General features: G+C 49.5%; 2 protein-coding genes across 10 annotated transcripts; both read left to right on the forward strand.

The window, feature by feature from the left end:
- The first annotated feature begins 8,817 nt into the window (after window positions 1–8,817).
- Window positions 8,818–13,594, forward strand: LOC123068807 (protein NETWORKED 4B). Its single transcript, XM_044491469.1, has 3 exons — window positions 8,818–9,087; window positions 11,331–11,469; window positions 11,622–13,594. The coding sequence occupies exons 2-3, from the start codon at window positions 11,367–11,369 to the stop codon at window positions 13,364–13,366; spliced, it is 1,848 nt and encodes a 615-aa protein (XP_044347404.1). The 5' UTR covers window positions 8,818–9,087; window positions 11,331–11,366; the 3' UTR covers window positions 13,367–13,594.
- Window positions 13,595–14,894: 1,300 nt separating this feature from the next.
- LOC123068808 (protein NETWORKED 4A) lies at window positions 14,895–18,305 on the forward strand. 9 transcript variants are annotated; one of them, XM_044491475.1, is made up of 5 exons: window positions 14,895–15,028; window positions 15,237–15,340; window positions 15,558–15,621; window positions 16,082–16,234; window positions 16,830–18,305. In XM_044491475.1, exons 4-5 carry the CDS (start codon window positions 16,129–16,131, stop codon window positions 18,065–18,067), a joined length of 1,344 nt encoding a protein of 447 aa, XP_044347410.1. In that variant the 5' UTR covers window positions 14,895–15,028; window positions 15,237–15,340; window positions 15,558–15,621; window positions 16,082–16,128; the 3' UTR covers window positions 18,068–18,305. The 9 variants fall into 9 exon arrangements, with proteins under 9 accessions (XP_044347410.1, XP_044347412.1, XP_044347407.1 ...); XM_044491477.1 differs by having other exon boundaries at window positions 16,106–16,234; XM_044491479.1 differs by lacking the exon at window positions 14,895–15,028 and adding an exon at window positions 16,323–16,387 and having other exon boundaries at window positions 15,045–15,340.
- Window positions 18,306–19,596: the final 1,291 nt, after the last annotated feature.

Raw genomic sequence — 19,596 nt, forward strand, 5'->3', positions numbered from 1 at the left:
CCTGAGACCATGCAGGATCCCGTGTTAATCAAAATGTTGGAGGTTGCACCTTTGAATGAGGGCGAAGGGGGGCACGGGGAAACTGTCACCTCTGCCAAGGAGGCGTTTAGTAAGGGAGGAATCAAGAGTCCCTCCTTCCAGGGGGAGAAGAGGAATGCTTCCGAAGACCCGGAGGCCAAAGCCTCAAAGCGGGGAAAGAAATCTGTACCGGAAGGTCCTGCGCCAGAAAGCGCCCCAGCCATACTGTCTCCTCGGAGGAATCAGCCCTCTAATGAGCTGTAAGTGAAAAAGGGGGATTTTATAATTATTAGACACCCCTGCTTAATGTCTAAAGGTAACAAAGTTTTTACCTTGTAGTTCGGATCCCAGCCCATCTCAGCACAGCTCATCTTCGGGGGACCTTCGTCCGGAGATGATGGAAAGCGAAATGCCTCCATCTGCCGCCCCATCGTGCGGGGCGGACGACCCTGAGGTGTCGTCGCGGAGGGTCTCCCCGAATCCGGCGGGACCGGAGAGTTCGGCGCCCATTGGAGTACGGCCAGTGGAGCTGCAGGATTTTCTTAAGAGGGCATCCATGTTAGAAGATCACCGCACATTAATGGGTGATGTGATTGAGAGGATCTCGTCCGCCGAAACCGGGTTGTATGAGCTCGTCGGAAGTTTACTAACAGGATTTGAGGTACGCAAAAAATGACATACCTGTTGATAGTGTTGCACATGAAGTGCGCCCTGTATAGATAGTAGCCCCCGAGACTTGGTATGCTGTCGAAAACGACAGCGTGCCTAGGATCGTAATCTCGGTTATTAACTGTCGCCTTTCCCATGCAGGTGGCAGAACGTTCGGTGGCCAGCCGGACTGATGAATTTGCCGAGCTGAAGAAGCAACTCGACGCTGCAGATGCGGACATCTCGCTGGTCAATAGACGACTTGATGAGTCACAAGGTATGTGGTTGCCCCGCGGTTGTTTAGTAAGGGAGCTGACGCCCATTCCTTACAAACTGTATGCTTAGATGCAGATGGTGCTGCTGCTGTAGAGGACCTTCGAGCAGAACTTGCTCGGGCCAAGGAGCAAGCCAGAAAAAGCGAGGCGGCTGCCTTGAAGGCAGCAGAAGGGCTAGAAGCCGAGAAGGCTGCTCATTGCCGAAGCAGGGAGGAGATGGCTGGAATGGCCATGAAATTAAGAGTTGCTACTGACCGCCTGGAAGTTCTTGAAGGAGAACGCTGAGCGGAGCAAGAGGACCTGAAGAAGGCCGATGCCGAGGCCAAGGATGCCCGTAGTGCGATGCGGGCTATGAAGGAGGAACTGCGTCAGGTCGGAGACATTGTGGCTGGAAAGCCCTTTATGCTGCGTAGGAAGTTCACGGATCCGAAGTATGCTCAGCTGGGCTGATTGTACGGTGCGGAGGATCCTTATCTGTACTTGGCGTCGAGTGCAGCTGACGCAGTCGTGCACTTTCGAAGCCAGGAGGATCATGAAATGGAAGAGCTTTTCTGGTCTCAATTCCATAGTCCGGAGCGTCCACTTCCGTTGAGTGATCGGCTGGTTGAGTGGGCTGAGCTGAATAGATTGTCCGGACTGGCCATGACGGATGTGGTAACTCATCTGTGGCCGAAAAGGCCCAAGCCGAAGAGTTATTTTGGCTTGTTGCAGCAATTCCTTGGGGCAGTGCCGCATATTAAGGCGATGAAGCGGTCGGCATGCATAGAAGGTGCGCGGATGGCTCTCGCTCGTGGTAAAACATACTGGGCGGAGATGGATGCCACCGCTGTTGCATCCCGGGGTTCGGACAAAAGCCGATTCCCCACCGAGCATTACTTTGAGGAAGTCCTATAGGGCGCTCGTATAATAGAGTCGTAGTGCTTGAAAGATGTTATGTTTGAATGACATGTATGATTTCTAAGATCATGTTTATAATGCAATGACTTTTTATACTTGTGTGTTCAAGTATTGAACTATCTCCTGTGCGGCCGTATATGTATGTATAATCTGAAAGATGGCAGTCTTTGGCTTCAGCCCCCACGCACATGGTGCGGGGGTGTTTGCAAAAAGAAAAACAATTTTTCACACTTAATCCAACGTCTTGGTCCTTTTAAGGAGGTGATAGCATAGCAAACTAGGCAACCGGACTATAATGCTTTATCACTTTCACTTAGCCATAGGAGCTCGAATGTGGGGCTACTATATAGCCCCTGATGGCACCGCGCTTCTCCGAACTTGGGGCGCGTATGTGCCTGACCGGGAAGCGGTCCTTCGTCAAAGTGGAGGAATTCTAAACATTCCAATGGTCGATCGAGTGGTTGACCAGTCTCTCGCTATATCATGACAGTCAGTTTTCGGCTTTCTCTACTGAGGTGCTCTCCCGGCCGAACCGGGGCACAATCGCAGTAGTTCTCCTGGTGCCGCGTTAGCCGATGATACGAAACATAAGGCAGCAAAACACAAGAGCCGGGCAAACCCAACATTTTACCAAAGACATGATTCGGAGCTGATGCATATAAGGCCTAACTCGAGACGCCGAACACTCCCTGAGGTGTTCGGTCTTTATGATATCGGGCAGAATAAAGCCCTAAGCCCCTAGTGTCCAGGTACAGGCGGGAACTTCTGACGCGGCCGATGCCAAAACGCCAGCCTCCTCCTCGGCTCTGGTAGGAAACCGGGGGATGTTTATCAACAAGAGACAGTGAGAAAGGTTTACGCAGGGTCTTAATCTGAAAAGAATCCTTGCAACGGGTCCCTACTGCACGTCTGCGCCTGTGTCTCCGTTGTGCTGTATCCTGGACGGGTGTAGCACGCGCTTCATCTGTAAAAGAGAAGGACTTAGTTTCTAAGAAATATCGTGCAAAAAGTGTATCAAAATAAAGTATAATTTGGAAGATGAAGAAAGTTGAGCTTTATTAGCTTTTCATCATTTATGCACGCGCCCCCCTAAAAAAAGGGGTATGCGGCTGGGAAGCCCCTTGTTAAATTACGCCGGACTCGTCTAACCATGTCCGAGGTCTAAATGACCTATTTTTAGGGGCTTTGACCTGCAAGGTCGGAATAATGTGTGGTTGTCTAGGCAGCCGCACATTCTCCGTGGTCGAGAGACACCTAGAGTCTTAAGAATATGCCACGTGGACCGGGCATTTTTAAGCGTAAGAGACGCGTAATGTGGTATTGCATTAAAGCGGGCGAAAGCTGCACGCCCCAGTAGTGCTTAAGGGCTACTGCTAAATGGGGTGATGGAGGGTGAGCTTTTCGCGACGGAGGTACAGAGCCTGTAAAATTGGCAAAAAGGCCTGGCATCACTCCTTTGAAGGAAGTGCTTGCTATAGCGAATTTTGGTGGGTTCTATCCCCAGTGTGCGGACGGTGTCCTGGTATAGCAGGGGCCGCACTGCATGTTATCACGTGAAGTCAGTTCACTGTTTTGACTTCTAATGGGAAAGTCTTTTGGTTTCCGGAGCGCTGCTTTTGGGTTTCGTCACTTTCACTTGGTGTGTCGAGCCCTTTGTGTTCGGCGTTAAGTCGGCCGGACTGCTTGAAGACCCAACAATCTCTGTGGGTATGGTTTGCAGGCCTCCCGGAGGTACCGTGTATTTGACACAGTCTATCTAGAATCTTGTTGAGGTTGGATAGCTCGTCACTGTTATCCTTTAAGGGCAGTGTTTTGTTGTTCGGCCGAGAGCTTTTAAATCCGGCGTTGACCACCGTACTATTTGGGCCATTCTCCTTGTTCCGGCGCTGATCTTTTTTGCGTCGTGATTTCCCATTTCCATCCCTGATTTCGGATGTACTCGGGTCGCTGGTGCTGCATCTAGCCAACCAACTGTCTTCCCCCGCGCAAAAGCGGGTCATGAGGCTTGTTAGTGCGGCCATTGTTCTTGGTTTTTCCTGGCCGAGGTGTCTGGCGAGCCATTCGTCTCGGACGTTGTGTTTGAAGGCTGCTAAGGCTTCAGCGTCCGGACAGTCGACTATTTGGTTCTTTTTAGTGAGGAACCTGTTCCAGAATTTGCGTGCTGATTCTCCGGGCTGTTGAGTTATGTGACTTAAATCATCTGCATCCAGAGGCCGGACATAAGTCCCCTGAAAATTTGCTCGAAACGCATCCTCAAGCTCTTCCCAACTCCCAATCGTATTTTCTGGGAGGCTTTTAAGCCAATGCCGGGCCGGCCCTTTGAGCTTGAGGGGAAGGTATTTTATGGCATGGAGATCGTCTCCTCTTGCCATGTGTATGTGTAGGATATAATCCTCAATCCAGACTCCGGGGTCTGTTGTTCTGTCGTATGCCTCTATGTTTATGGGTTTAAATCCCGCTAGAAATCCATGATCCAGTACCTCGTCGGTAAAACATAGTGGGTGTGCGGCGCCCCTGTATTTGGGTGTGCCATTGCTTTCAAATGCTCGGCTAGTTGTGTTACTTCCTGGAGTCTTCTTTTTTGGCCCATAGATAGACCTGGCCGGGTTATCCTTTTTCTGAAGATCTTTATGCTGATCATATGCCGGCTTGTGTGTGGCGCCCCGTGTTGCTCTTGGCCTGTCATCTGGTCGTCTATCCGGCCAGGCGGCCCCTTTCTTTTTTGACCGCGGGGGCTCGAAGGCCGCCTCGTCAAATTCGGGCAACAGCTTGCGCTTCGGGTAGCTCTTTGTCTGGTGATTAGTGCCATATTTACCTGCGGTGTTGAGTACTTTGCTCCATCTCACTCTGAGTGTGTCTTCCGCTGTTTTGAGCTTCCGTTTTTGCTTCTTCAAACTTCTTGCAGTGGCGACGAGCCTGTTATGGAGATTCATATGCTCTGGTGATGTGAGATCATCTTCGCCGGGGATGGGTTGCTTGTCCGGTTCATGTCCGGCTGGCTGCTTGTTGACGTGTGCGTCGTCCACTGCTTCGCCCTGCTCTAGGGCCGGGTCCATATGGGTACCGTTTTTGTCGATGCCGGTCTTCGGGCGGCGCTTGCGTCGCCGCTTTGTTTGTCTGTTGGGGGAGTTGTCCTTTGCCACGTCCCGTTTTTCCTCATTGTCGCTTCCTTTTGGTGTGTCCACCATGCATATGTTGTGGGATGGGGTGGCTTTCCTGCGCCCGTTAGGCGCTGGTTCTTGGTCGTCCCCGGCATCGTCGTCCATACCGTCGATGTCCTCGGAGTCGTAGTCTAGCACGTCAGTTAAATCGTCGACAGTGGCTACCAAGTGGGTGGTGGGTGGGCTCTGAATTTCTTCGTCGTCCGCATCCCAACCGTCCTGGCCGCAGTCCGGCCAGGCCTCTCCTGATAACGAGAGGTACTTTAGCGAACTCAAGATGTCGCAAAAAGGTGAGTGTTGAAAGATGTCCGCCGCGGTGAACTCCATGATCGGCACCCAATCGGATTCGACTGGAGGGGGCGCGGGAGGTCCGGAGTCCGGCACCTTGGAGTCACGAGCTTTATGAGGGACAAAGTCAGTGTTCGGCTCTATTGCCGTAGAGGTTGCAGCCCCCGAGGCGGTGTCTAGGCATCCATCCTCGATCTGCGGAGCTGGCTCTGAATTGAAGATCGAAGTGGTTTCGAGTGCGGCCTCCAGGGTACTGTCCAGCGGCAGAGCTAAATCATGCCCGACGTGACAGTGCGGCACGCTCGGCTGTGGCTCGAATCCATCGAAGATCAAGTCCCCGCGGATGTCAGTCGTGAAGTTCAAACTTCCAAATCTGACCTGACGGCCAGGGGCGTAGCCTTCGATCTGCTCCAGCTGGCCAAGCGAATTGGCCCGCAGTGCGAAGCCGCCGAATACGAAGATCTGTCCGGGAAGGAAGGTCTCACCCTGGACTGCATCGTTGTTGATGATCGAAGAAGCCATCGGGCCTATCGATGACGACACAGAGGAGCTCTCAATGAAAGCACCAATGTCGGTGTCAAAACCGGCGGATCTCGGGTAGGGGGTCCCGAACTGTGCGTCTAGGCGGATGGTAACAGGAGACGAGGGACACGATGTTTTTACCCAGGTTCGGGCCCTCTTGATGGAGGTAAAACCCTACGTCCTGCTTGATTAATATTGATGATGTGGGTTACAAGAGTAGATCTACCACGAGATCAAGGAGGCTAAACCCTAGAAGCTAGCCTATGGTATGATTGTTGTTCGTCCTATGGACTAAGGCCATCCAGTTTATATAGACACCGGAGAGGGCTAGGGTTACACAGAGTCGGTTACAAAGGTAGGAGATCTACATATCCGTATCACCAAGCTTGCCTTCCACGCCAAGGAAAGTCCCATCCCGACACGGGACGAAGTCTTCAATCTTGTATCTTCATAGTCTTGGAGTCCGGCCGATGATGGTAGTTCGGCTATCCGGACACCCCCTAGTCCGGGACTCCCTCACTCCCCCTTCCCTCCCATTTTCTCCTTTCCTCCCGCCATTCTCCCTCCCGCTCGCCTCCCAGCCGGCCGACATGCCACCAAAGAAGTACGTCGTCTCCCGCACTGCGGCAACCGCGACTGCTGCTGCCGCCGCCCAGCCGAAGCAGAGGAAGCCGAGGGCGCTGCCGTCCAAGCCGGCGGGCATGTCAAACGCCGACTGGAGGGTGGAAGTACAGCGACGGGAGGCTGTCACCGCCGACCGGCGGAACAGGGCCCTCGCCAAGAAGGCCTGTGACAACGCGGCACGAGCGGCTACGGGTGCCGCTGCCGCTGCCGCTGACCAGGCCGAGGCTAAGGCGACTCGCGCGGGGATGATGAATCCCCCCGGCAACCACGCGCAGTACGTGCCCTGGGGACATCAAGGCGTCGGGTCTCCGACGCCGCAACCATGGGGGTCGCCGGGCTACGCCGATGGGGAGGCGCATGGTGGGTTCAACCCAAACGTCACTTTCCCCCATGGACACCCGGCCCAGCGCACGCCCTCGCCCACCTTCACCGGCGTGCAGTACCCTCCATACAACTACTCGCCGCCCGCGTACGCGTCCTCCCCGACGCCCCCTCTCCGCCGTTGCGCACTACCCTTCTCGCACCTCGGCAGCGCCGACGAGACCGAGACCGACATGGACGACATCATCGCGGAAGGTTCGGCCGCGGCCGCCGCGTCTCCCGGGTTCACCGCGGATGAGACGGTGGATCTCAGCGGCGGCATGGACGGCGAGCTCGGCTACATCTACGGCGATGAGGAGCAGGAAGAGCAGGACGAGGAGGAGGAGGAGGAGGAGGAAGAGGAGGAGGAGCCAGCGACGAGGCGCAAGAAGAAGAAGGCGACGGCCAGGCCAGGTGAGCCGCGCATCAAGTGGGCGTCCAAGGAGGAGGAATGCCTCGCCGAAGCATGGAAAGTCGTCTGCCTTGACCCGACCACCGGCGCAAACCAGAGCATCGAGACGTACTGGGCGCGCATCAAGGCCGAGTTCGACGAGCGCAATCTCGTCAACCCCTACTTCAAAGGCGTCTAACATGCAGCGCGGGTCGAAGGCGATGGCGAATCATTGGGGGCGTATCCAGGGGCGTGCAACAAGTGGCATGGGGTCGTCGAGGAGGTCGCCGCTCGCCCGGAGAGCGACGCTAGCATTGAGGATCAGGTATGCCACGCCGGTCTCCCGCCTCTTTTCGCCGTGCGCCTGCCAACTATTTATTCATCCCCGCGGAGTTGCTGCGTATGTTCGGCCTGTATCGACAGAGCAACAACGACACCGAGTTCAAGTACCTCCACGTCTACAAGCGCATTGACAAGTGCAACAAGTGGGCGGAAGTCTGGCGCACCCTCGAGAAGGCCAAGGAGACCTACAAGCCGGACGCGCCGGCTCCGGGTGCGTCAGATGGGCGGCCGGACGACAACAAAGGTGCCAAGAAGGGGAAACACGCCGACGCGGCCACAACTCGCGTGCAGGAGTCCATCCAGCACTGCCTCGCCGACACACAGGTCCGGGCCGCCCTTCGTGAAGAGAAGGCCGAGGCATGATGGTCGGCGTTGATGTCGACCAGCGCCGTCAAGCTCGACCTACTCCGGACCAACGTCGTCGCGAAGAGAGGAACACCGACCTGGCTTTCCTGCTGGGCGGGGCGGACATGCTCCACAGCACCGACGAGGCGGTCAAGGCGTGGTACAGGGCGCATGTTGGCCTCATCCTGGACCAGCTTCCCTCGACGACGACGCCCACGCCCGCGACGATGACGCCCACGCCGACGCACACGCCGCCGCCAAGCCTGACCAATGATGACGCCGAGACTGCCCGCAGCACAGAAGCCACGCCGCCAAGCACAGAGACCCCGTCAAGCCCGCACACGCCGACTCCGCCGACGCCGGAGGCCGACCTCGCCGCCTGATGCACGCTTCCGTCCTTTTCTGATTTTTTGCACGCCAAACTTTCATCCGACCGCCGGTCTACTGGCCGCTTGATCGCCGGATTGTGGCGTCTATTTTAGACGCGGGAATGTACTACGTTTGAATTTGCCGTGGCTGGGGGCGGCGGCTGGGGCGTGACTGGGAGCTAGGCCGCCCCCAGGGGCCGAACTAGTGCCGGCTCGCCCCCAGGCCGCAGTTTTTCGGCGCCATGAGGACCAAACGGCTGGAGATGCTCTAAGGCAATAAGGCACTGGCGCACTGCCAAGAAGAATCCAATGCGCAGGAGAGGAGAGGAGAGGAGCCGAGCCCCCGGCGCGTCACCCGGATTCAAATTTCGAAGCTCAAACGAGACCGGGTGGCCCCCCCGTGGACGGTGGACCTCGCGCGGCCGCGGCCCCGCTCCAGGTGGCCAGTTGGCCACCGTTCCCATTAATTAACAGACCGATTAGCCCGTCATCCCGTGGTCCCACGCGTTTTAATCCATCCATCTCTTAACCCCCCACCTGCCCCGCGACCCCGACGCGCCCATCGTGTCATCGTCGTCGTCGCGCGTCTTCCACTTCCACCCACCCACGTAAAACACGGGCGAGGGCAGCGCGGTCATTTCTCGCGCGGGGGCAGGGCCGGGCCCCACCTTCTTCCACCGCACAGCACACAGCCCCGCTCTCCCCCTGTCGTATTAAAAGCAGTCCACTTCGCTCGAGCACGATCGGGTTCAGCCATCAGGCCCGTGGACGGCAAGCACTCACTCCGCCGCTCCCCTCCCTTCTCCTCTCCACCAGGGACCTCCTCGCCGCGCGGATCCCCATCTCTGGTAAATTTCCTCAGCCCCCGCGCCCTCCCCTCCCCGCCCTCCCTGCTTAATCTGTTGGTCCGCGATCTACCTACCTATCTCTCCAGCCGTGTTACCTGCCGCGGCTTCTGCTGCCAGATGCAGGAGCCCGGAGACGGATCGACATGGTGCCGGTTCCGGTTGATTCCGCGGCCGACTTCGTTCGTTCGTCCCTTCGTCCCAGCCTAGCTCTTCACGACCACTCGTTAACCGCTCGTTCGATCCGCGATTTCCTCCCCTTCGCTCGTCCCTCGGGGCGGGGCCGCTCCAGATGGCGATGGGTGGCGACGCGTTTCTCTTGATTTTTATTTTCTTTTCGCCGCATACGCTGTGCAGTGCGCGCATACTCTCGCTTAGCGTTCACTCCATGCCCGCCCCGTCAGTCCATGGTCACAGGAAAGAAAAAACTTCAAGCACTACTACAGTTCATGCATCACAGCACGGCAAACGAGCGAAATGTTTTCATTTTCGGTGTAAGCCCAACCCCCCTTTCGGCTGGCCAAGCCAAAGTAGTTGGTTCTGCTCCAGTTTTTCGCAATTCCTTCCTACAAGATTCGCTCCAGGTTGCTCAGATGTCGCCATTACGGTTACGGAGTTTCCCTCCTGAAGCAGGCAGAGCCAACCGTGGCATGCTTCCAGGATAGCTCCTTCCTACTATCGGAGATCGCCCTGATTGAACGCGAATTTTGGCCACGTGAGACTGCGTCGTCGCTAGGTAGGTTGGTTCCAGAACATGCGTATCTGTGGCCACCTTAGCTGTGCACCAAAAAATAAAAAAGTAAAATTGCCTGGCCGTTAGCTGGTGCATATGCCCATTGACCCGCAATAGCTTTGGATTCATTCTATTTTCAAATCAATACCAGCCGGGCACCAGTAGTACCTGGCGGCATTGTTGTAAGGAAGAACAACCATAGGCCAGTCAATCCGCGTTGCTTGAATTAATTCTGCATGGTTTTTGATCCATGATCTTTACACATATTGTCTTTTTTAGTCCTTTTATTATGGCCATTACTTATGGTCAGTTGTTTGTGAGAATGGAATTTTGCTCTAAAGTTAGAAATAGCTAAACATGATTGGATTTCTTGCTGGGTTTGTCTGGGTCCACCACGAGCGGGCCTGGCAAATTATTTGTAATAACGCTTATTTGCATGCCTAGCTGTTGGTCATGGTTACTTATTGCCGTCTTCACATGCATGGCAAAATTGCCAGCAAGAAATGGAAGTATTATACAATTTACTGAGATCCAAGATAGGTGTATCTGTCCTTTCACGACTTGAAAATGTACTAGTTGACAATACACTTTACTAGTTGAGTTGTCGTATGTTGATTCCTGACCTCACCCCATGGCTGCATGTGTCCACCTAGGTGTAAGCCAGGCCATGTTTTGTGGTTGACAGACAAATATTATTTTGTACTATTAAACTTGGCTGGCCTCAATTATTGGTTGGATAGAAGTTGACTACAGCTCAACTGCAGTTTCAAATTTCACCTTGAACCCTGGCCTTTTGATCCGTGTGGGGTCAGGACAAATGTGATGTCCTTGCCTGTGATTGAATTTATTCTGAGTTCACTGAATTATGCTTCTGCTCTGACCTAACAAGGGACAGGTAGTTGCCACATCTTTTGCGCTGTGGTGTGTGATAAGCTGATAACCAAGTCCGGCCATGCTTCTATGATGAATTAGCTCTCCAACTAACATTGGTACCCACAATATTCGATCAATTTCACTGTAATAGTTTTTCATGATTGGCTGATAAGATCATGATTTACGCATGAATAATGATAGGCCGCATCTTCTTGGTAGTTAATCAGTTTTCTGGTCTCTGCATTATGGAGGTTGCCTTGCATAGTCCTTTCCCTCTTCCTCTTGAATAGAGTGAACTAGTACTTTTCTATACATAGGCGGTGCAAACCTTCATACTTCATACCATTCATGGTTTTTAATTTTATGCATTTTGGATATTTTCTTTCTTTCCATCTATTATTCTTATGGGTGTACTCAGGCCGTGCCTTCTTGTTTTCTGTTGTCACAAATACTTGCAATGGTATTCTGGTAATCTAGCCATAAGCTAACCTTGCAAGCTTCTTTTTTGTTCCCCCCTAATTTCACCACATATTACGAGGAAAGTGTTTTTTTAATTGCAGTCTTGCAGATCACCCTTTAGCACAAGAGTCATCAACTTGTATGTTTCACATTCTCATTTTTGCCTCCATCTCATGATTAGGTCTACCTTTTACAAGATTCCCTATTTATCGTGAGAATGAAGCGTATGAGTAGAATGCCCACAAGGAAGGCCCATTCATGGTGGTGGGACAGTCATATTAGTCCCAAAAACAACAAATGGCTAGCTGATAATCTAGAAGGTAATGACTCTATTCTTGTTTCTTCAATTGCTTATGTACCAGATACTTCTGTCACTTGCTAGGAGTAGCTATCTTTAGCACCATGGAAATTTCATGCTCTGATGTTTCATCCTGCAATCTATTTACACTTGCAACCTTTTCTGAACAAACAGAGATGGATAAGCAAGTTAAAGAGATGCTGAAGCTCATTGAGGATGAAGGAGATTCTTTTGCAAAGAAGGCTGAGATGTATTACCAAAGGCGGCCTTTGCTTGTCACCCATGTTGAAAATTTCTACCGTATGTATCGTGCTCTTGCTGAGCGTTATGACAATGTGACTGGGGAACTACGAAAAAACATGCCATCATCTCTCAAATCACAGGGCTCAGGTATATCTGAATCTGACTCTGAGGCACAGTCTACTCCCGCATCTCCTGAGTCTGAAAAGAAGACCCCAAAACAGAAGGGTAAAAAGGGAAGTGATGGATCATCATCTTCTTCTTCTTCTGATTCTGATTCTGAGGTTGATGAAGCGAACCAAGAGAATGGCAATGGGATTACTGATGCACTGAACGAACGAGTTATTGAGCTAGAAGATGAGCTCAAGGAAGCAATGGAGAAACTTGAGGCACTCGAGGAAAAGAATATGCGGTGCCAATGTGAAAACCTTGAAGAGAAGTTGCTAGCTTCGCAATCAGAAATCAACAGCCTTCAGAAGGATCTTGAAGAAAAGATCCGTTCATTGGAGAGTATCAAAGGAATTAGCAGTGAAAAGGAGGATTTGGAAGCTGCAGTTCTGGAAAACAAGTACAAGTTCGAGGAATTAAAAGGAGAAATGGCCTTAGCAGCTAAGCATCATGAGGCCCAACTTTCATATCGTGACCTTGAAATTGAGAAATGCAAGCGGGAGCTTGAGGAAGTATCTGAGAGGTATACCTATGATAAGTCTACCCTTGAGACTGAAATCAGAGAGCTCCAAGAAGTGGTCAAGAACTTGGAAGGAAACTTGGCAAAACTGTCGGAAGAGAAGTTGCAGCTTGAGGAACAGGTTATGGAGCTTGAACAAACATCTCACAGCTTAGATGATTCATCTGCCGAAATTAAGAAGCTACAAAAGGTAATCAAGGATCTGCAAGCAAGACTGGAAAATGATTCAAATGAGAAGAGAGTGCTCGAGGAACGTGCTATCGAGTTTGAGCAAGTTCATAGGGAGTTGGAGGATTCGAGGGCTGAAACAGTGGAGCTACAAACTAGAATTGAGAAACTCAAAGCTGATCTGGAAGGAACACTTCAAGAGAAATCGATGTTGGAGGGCTGTGTCAAGGATCTGGAACATGCCATTGCTAGTAAGTTGGAGAAATCCTCTCTTGAGAAGTCCTCTCTTGATGCTGAGATCCTACAACTGTCAGAAGCTAATGCTTCTCTTGAAGACAAGTTGTCATCCACAGAGGCGCAGCTTAAGCAACTTCATGCCGAAAAGGCAGAAGCATCTGCTGAGAGTGAGAAGCTGATCTCTGGATTGAAGCAAGATATTGCCAATCTTAAGACAGAGCTCGAGTTACTGTCCTCACAGAAAGCTGCAGTTGATAATAAGGTGTCTGGTTTGCTGAGTGATCTCGCGACTTGTGATGAAAAGATGAAGGAGATGGATAGCCACTTGCATCAGCTGCACCTGGAGCATGTGCAAGTGATTGCAGAGGCAGATGCCGCACGGAAGTCCGTGGCAGACCTGCGTGCACGGGTCTGTGAGCTCGAGGAAGAGGTTGAGAAGCAGAAGCTCATGGCCTTTGACAGTGCAGAGGGGAAGCGGGAGGCAATCAGGCAGCTGTGCTTCTCGCTCGAGCACTACCGCGACGGGTATCAGCACCTCCGGCAAGTTCTGCAGGGCCACAAGAGGCCGATGGTGATGGCAACGTGATCAGCCAGCCAGCAGCTTGCTGGATCCTCTTCTCTCTGGATGCCTAAAGTCAGTATGTCAATGTAATGTAAACATCCCTTTCCCCTTCCCCTTTCTTCATGTAGCTTCGGTCTACTCCTTAGGAGTCTTGGTAAAGCTTGTGCTCTGTAGTTGCTTCAGCTACTGGTACCGTCTATTGTGTGTGATGTAATATATTTTGGACCATTATGCCATTCCTTTTTCAATCAATCTGCCCGTTGTTGCCGTGAGTCTGAAGATGATTGCTGTGTTTGTTCTTTCAAATCCTGATGAACTTGATTGCTGCAAACCTGTGACATGGCTCATTGTTTTTCTTTTTTGCCATTTAATGAGCCTCATATGATCTAATTTGAATTCGCATATCTATCGACTAATTTGCCTTTTGGATCTCCTTGTGCTGTTGTGAACTTGCCCTTCTATTTCTATTGTCCCAGAAGTCTGAAATTGTATTCAAAAGGGTAGCAAGAGTGCTGAGAAGCAAGACCAGTTCAGAGATTACGGCAGAAATGATGGAGGTGGCAGCCATGACCACCTGTCTGCTGTCTGCTGTCTCTGTCTCTGTGACCAGTCCATGCCTTGAGCTGCTGACCTTACCTTTCTCCATGATTTGCTCTAGAAAAGCTTACATAGTGCATTCTCGAAAGTTTTGGAGATGACTGCATTCTTGGAAGCTGCAAGAGAAGTTTACTCCGTGGCAGAAACACGGCATAATTATCACAACTTAGGCATACTGTATTTTTTAATTCCACTAAAATGGGAGACAGCACATCCACTAAAATACAAGGAGATGTGTGCAGGGATTGGACCATTAGTTTAACCGATTCTTTTAATGCCCCGGAGATCAGGAATTCAGAAGCTTCACATGGCTCAGCGTCAGTTTTCACGGCCTGCACTTTACTCACCTGCAAGTTTCAGGCTTTCAGACATTCAGTTTCTTGCCCATTTAATTGGCCAACCTCCCTCATTGATGCCTGTTTAAGCCTGCTTACCCTACGTTCCTGGCAGCCAGTTAATTCATTATTGGAGCTGCAAACATCAGCCGTCCGATCCAGTGATCCAACGGTAAATCTCTTTTCCTTTTCTTTGACCTTTTTTTTTCCTGCGAATCAAGTTCCTTTTTTTCTGACTTGTTCATCCCTTCATACCGATTGCTATACATCGCAACTGGTTTCTTGATACTTCTCTGTTCATAAGTTACTATGCAAGACCTTTTCCTTCTGTTTATCTGTCAAGAAAGCTTTGAGCAAAGGCCAAGTTTTGGAAGGTAACAAGGAGCAGCAGACCTCTCTTGCTTGCTACGATTTTGTTTCTCTTTTTTTACTCCTCTCTTTGCTTCTTCTGCTCACGCATTTTATTCATTTCTACGGCAAGAATTCAACCCCATCTCCCGCAGCCGTGCAATCTTGACCGCACGCAGCACATGGCCGGTGACACCATGTGACATTTATTTATTTCTTGCCTATTTTGTCCCATCCCTGTGCTAGCTAGCTTCCATCTCCTTTTTTTTTTTTGCTTTTCTGAAGAGATTTTTCAAATCACTTCTGATCCTGTGAGATTGAGAACACTGTACCTACACCACGAGTGTGAACAAAAAGGTTGAGACTTTCTCTCTCTGGGCGCAGCGGTGGATCTTGGATCCTTCAGGTAGCAGTAATACGCATAGGAGTAGGAGTAGGTGGGCAGTAGTACTTGGTCATGTGCCACCGTCTCGTGCCCCTTTGCATCTTCCAAGCTCTCTCTGGGCTGGAGACTCTCACGCGTTTGCTTCAAGCATTGACCCGAGCATAAATCTTCCAGCCACTTGTTCCTGGCCTCTTCTTGATTTCTTTCTATCCCCTGCCTGTCCGTGTAGTGCTCAGATTTGGTCATCATGAAGCCATGAACAGAGCTGGCGCCTCTGGTGCAGGATCCTGACGACCTGCGTCTCTGAAGGGGGAGAAGGGCTTCTTTTCTCAGGTGAGATTCTGCTCTTGATGCTTCCTGCTCATCTGGAATCTTTTCCAGTTTCTTCAAGCCATGCTTAGTTGCTGTTTCTGGAGAGATGGCTGCTCCCAAGTCCCAACCAAAGATCTTGCATCGTTTCTCCAGGGATGCTATTATCTTTTGATCTGATCTTGGTTATATGCCCACCCCTGTTTTGACCCACACGCTTATTTCTTAATGGATGGAACAGTGAAAGCCGCCTGCTGAATCCTTGCTTCTCTGTTTGGTAAAAAAGGGTTATCCTTGATACCACAGTAAGTAAATATGCTGCTCATGTCTTGTTGTTGCACATGTAACTCAATCTGATCCATTAACCTGATGGTCTGACCAGATATGCAATTTCTTGTTCGTTTCTTCTAGTTCATCACAGATGAGATTTAAGCATTTATTTCTCGAGGACATAGATTTTATTACACGAATGTACTACTAGACGCCAATGGGATGCCGTTAGTAAAAATTGGAAATAACTTATTATCCAACTAACAAGGACTAGAATGAGTGGCTGCTGGCTTTGTTGCCATTCACATGCTTATCCATACCTATTGTAGATTTATTGATTTATGCTGCGGTATAGTGTATTCATTTCGCAGTGCTATACTTCACCCTGATGCTTATGATTTGGGAAGTTCAAATATCACTCCTTATTTTTCTTCCTTGATTGAACAAACGCATAGTTTTCATTCCTAACCATACACATTTCCCCTTTCCATTTAGTGCTTGAATCTGCTAAACTTCCAGATCTTCTTGAAGACTTGTGAAAAATGAAGCCGCCTTTGGAAAGGAACCCATCCAGGAAGCGCCATTCATGGTGGTGGGATAGTCACATTAGCCCCAAGAACTCAAAATGGCTTGCAGAAAACCTCGAAGGTAAGCTGAGATTATACCTAGACAATTTTCTATATGATTTTTTTTCTTAGTACTTGCTAGTAAACATATACTGTCAATGCATGTATAGGTACAGTACAATGTCTGATTGTATGTTGCACTGAAATGAGCATAAATGAATAACAATAAAACAAAGTAAGTACAAGTCTACAACACACTACTTTCTTATCTTTCAGGTGCTTTTGATGTACATATATTGTCGATGGTACAGTAGCACCATCTGATTGTTCGTGGAGCTAATGACTAGGAATTAGCAGCTGAGTAAATGAAAAACAGCAGAAGTTTTGATGGTTATTCCTGTTATTTTAGGTTTTGGTGTGGTAGCCTTCTGTGAAATACAGCAGAAGTGATGATACTTTCCTTGACAATTACTCCTTTTATTTATATTTATTTTTTTACTTTTGTTGCTCTTGCCTTCAAGTTTTTCTTTTATTACTCACTTTACTGGATTGGGCAGATAGATTGTAGTTGAGTTGTTTGAGGTGTTGTCCATGCTACTGTTATCAATTCTGTATGTTATCACTGTTATTCTTTAAAAGTAGCCTTATCTAAGCTTTCACTGAACTGAAATATGCAGAAATGGATAAGCAAGTGAAGGAAATGGTGCAGCTTATTGAGGAAGATGGCGACTCCTTTGCAAAGAAAGCTCAAATGTATTATCAGAGGCGCCCAGTCCTCGTTACCCATGTCGAGAACTTCTACCGGATGTACCGCGCTTTAGCTGAGCGCTACGACAATGTTACCGGTGAACTGCGCAAGAACATCCCTTCAAGGATGCAGTCCCAAGGATCTTTATCCGGTTCTGAGTTCGGTTCAGAGCTGCAAAGGTCGCCCACACCATCTCCTGAGCCCCAGAAGTCCTGGACAAGGGAGCAGAGCCCTAGAGCCGCCGGTTTCAATTTCTTTCTGAGTAACAAGAGCAATGACTCACCGTCCTCAAGGAAGGAGCCTGGGTCAGCTTCACAGTCAGAATCTGACATGAAGTCTGAAGATGGTGAGGATGATGGCATTACCTACACATTGCACCAGAGAGTTCTCGAGCTCGAGGATGATCTCAATGCGGCAAACCGGAAGCTGCTTGACGCAAACGAAAAGCTCGAGGTTTTCGAGGAGAGGATCCTGAGGTGCCATTGCGATTATAAGGAAAATGGAAATGGCGCCGATCATGCTACCAAAATTAGAGACATTGATGGAGAGTTCGTGTCAACTAAGGAGAAGCTACAATCTTCACAAGTGGAGATCAACAATCTTGAAAGGAGGCTCGAAGACGCTGCAATTTTGTCAGAAGAGCACTCCAGGCTGCTGGAACAAAACAAGGGACTGGAAGCTGAAATTGTGAGTCTGAAGGAAGAGATGACTTCAGCTAGACGGCGTTTCAACGACAAAATATCCGAGAGTGATGCCGAGATCAGCCAGTACAGGCAAGAGCTTGCCACCGCGTCCGAGAAGCTGTTGCAGGAGAAGTCCACCAACAGCACAGAGGTAGGAAAGCTGCAAGAAATGAACCGGATCACCAGTCTCAAGCTGGAGAAAGTTTCTGAAGAGAAGTCTCTAGTGGAGGACCAGGTGAAGGAGCTGGAGGAGGCGAACGCCGAAGCCGAAAGGCAGAGGCAGGAGCTCGTCCATGCCGCCGAAATGCTGTCGGAGGACAAGTTCAGACATGAAGCTGAGATCCTGACGATGCAGCAGAGCATCGAGGACCTGAAGCCGAAACTTGAGAGCATCGCAAGAGAGAAATCGCTGCTGAAACTCTGGTTCGCGGATCTGGAGCGCGTCGTGGAGCGAGGAAGGAGCGTTGTCATTCCCCCGGAATAACCCGGTTTCGTCTGGAAAATTCAGTAGCTAGAATTTAGCAAACTAGCAGTGCTATCTCTTTGTTTTTTTGGCCTGAGATGTAACATCATACGGAACTGTGAAACCCTACCGTGGACATCAGCTTTTCCTTTTCTTGGATTATTTCTTGCACTGTGAGGTGATGGGTGGTGGTCGTGGTGTATGAAACATTTGCACTGAATGCATTTCCTTTGGCAATAAAATGTCTCTGATGAGCTCATTTGGAGGCTAAGTTCTGAACTCCTAATGCTGCAGCTGTTGATATCTAGCCAAGTGGCTCGATATTGCAGCGAGAATCAAACCATTCCTGCAGGCATCATCCCATGCTCTGAATCCTGATGCTGTCATGATTCATGTCATCGACACGGCGCCCCAACTTACAACTTCCACAGAACAGAACACTGCCACATTCATCAGTGAGCTCCCAGCTTTCATTTATCTAGCATGTCATATATACAAACATTTCGCAAGTGAAAAAGACAGAGGAGTTGGTTTCTATCTATGCACAAGTATAAAGGAAACACCACCATAAAACTAATTGGTCGTTGACATAAAACAATGGAAACTGTACTTGGAAAACTGGCATGAATTGATCATATAGAAGACATGCACCACACTATCAATTTATAAGTATCAAGAGGAATTTCAAATTCCTTTTACAAGTTCCAATAAATAAGGATCTGATCCAGGCAGATCAGAGTGACTTTCAAACAACTTACTCCTACAACTGCACAGTCACACAACAGGCCTGGTTTACAGCACAAGTTTAGTTCTCCAACTAATGTTCGGAAAGCCGGTGTGAGAGGATGGAATGGAAGCACCAAAATGTATTCCTAGCCTTTTCAGGTTGCAGTACCAGTAGAACACTACAACTCGGAACGAATAAATATAACCATGTCGGATGCTCGCTGTAATGGCAAGTGTCTTAGTTTCCATAAGAACTACTCCCTCTGTTCCTAAATATAAGTCTTTGTAAGGATCTTACTATGAACTACATACGGAGCAAAATGAGTGAATGTATACTCTAAAATGCATCTACATACATCCGTATGTGGTTCATAGTGGAATCTCTCCAAAGACTTATATTTAGGAACGGAGGGAGTACATAACCAGATACAGTTGATTCATGATGAAAAATGATTATTATATTAATGAGAAGTTGACTGCAACCATTTATATTAATGAGCAATACGCTAAGGTGCTCTAAGATTCAGATGCAGCTTGCAAGTCAACAAGGAGGAAAATCTGCCTTCCATCGTCAGCTACAACAGAGGGTCCTAAATACTGACTATTAAGAAGACCACTAGATAAAAAATTAAATAAAGCAAAGTCAATTCCTCAGCCCAATAAAAATAAAATAGACACATGATGCAGATTATTGGCAAATATTTCAAAAGCAGAGCAAAATGACTTGTTGATTTTAGCATCAACACATACATTAGTCACTTTAGCCCAAAATGGTACTTAGACAAGCATAGATTTCATGCAGCCACATAAGAGCTTCTAATCAT

This window comes from Triticum aestivum, chromosome 3B (assembly GCF_018294505.1).
Source record: "Triticum aestivum cultivar Chinese Spring chromosome 3B, IWGSC CS RefSeq v2.1, whole genome shotgun sequence".
Taxonomy (NCBI): Eukaryota; Viridiplantae; Streptophyta; class Magnoliopsida; order Poales; family Poaceae; genus Triticum; species Triticum aestivum.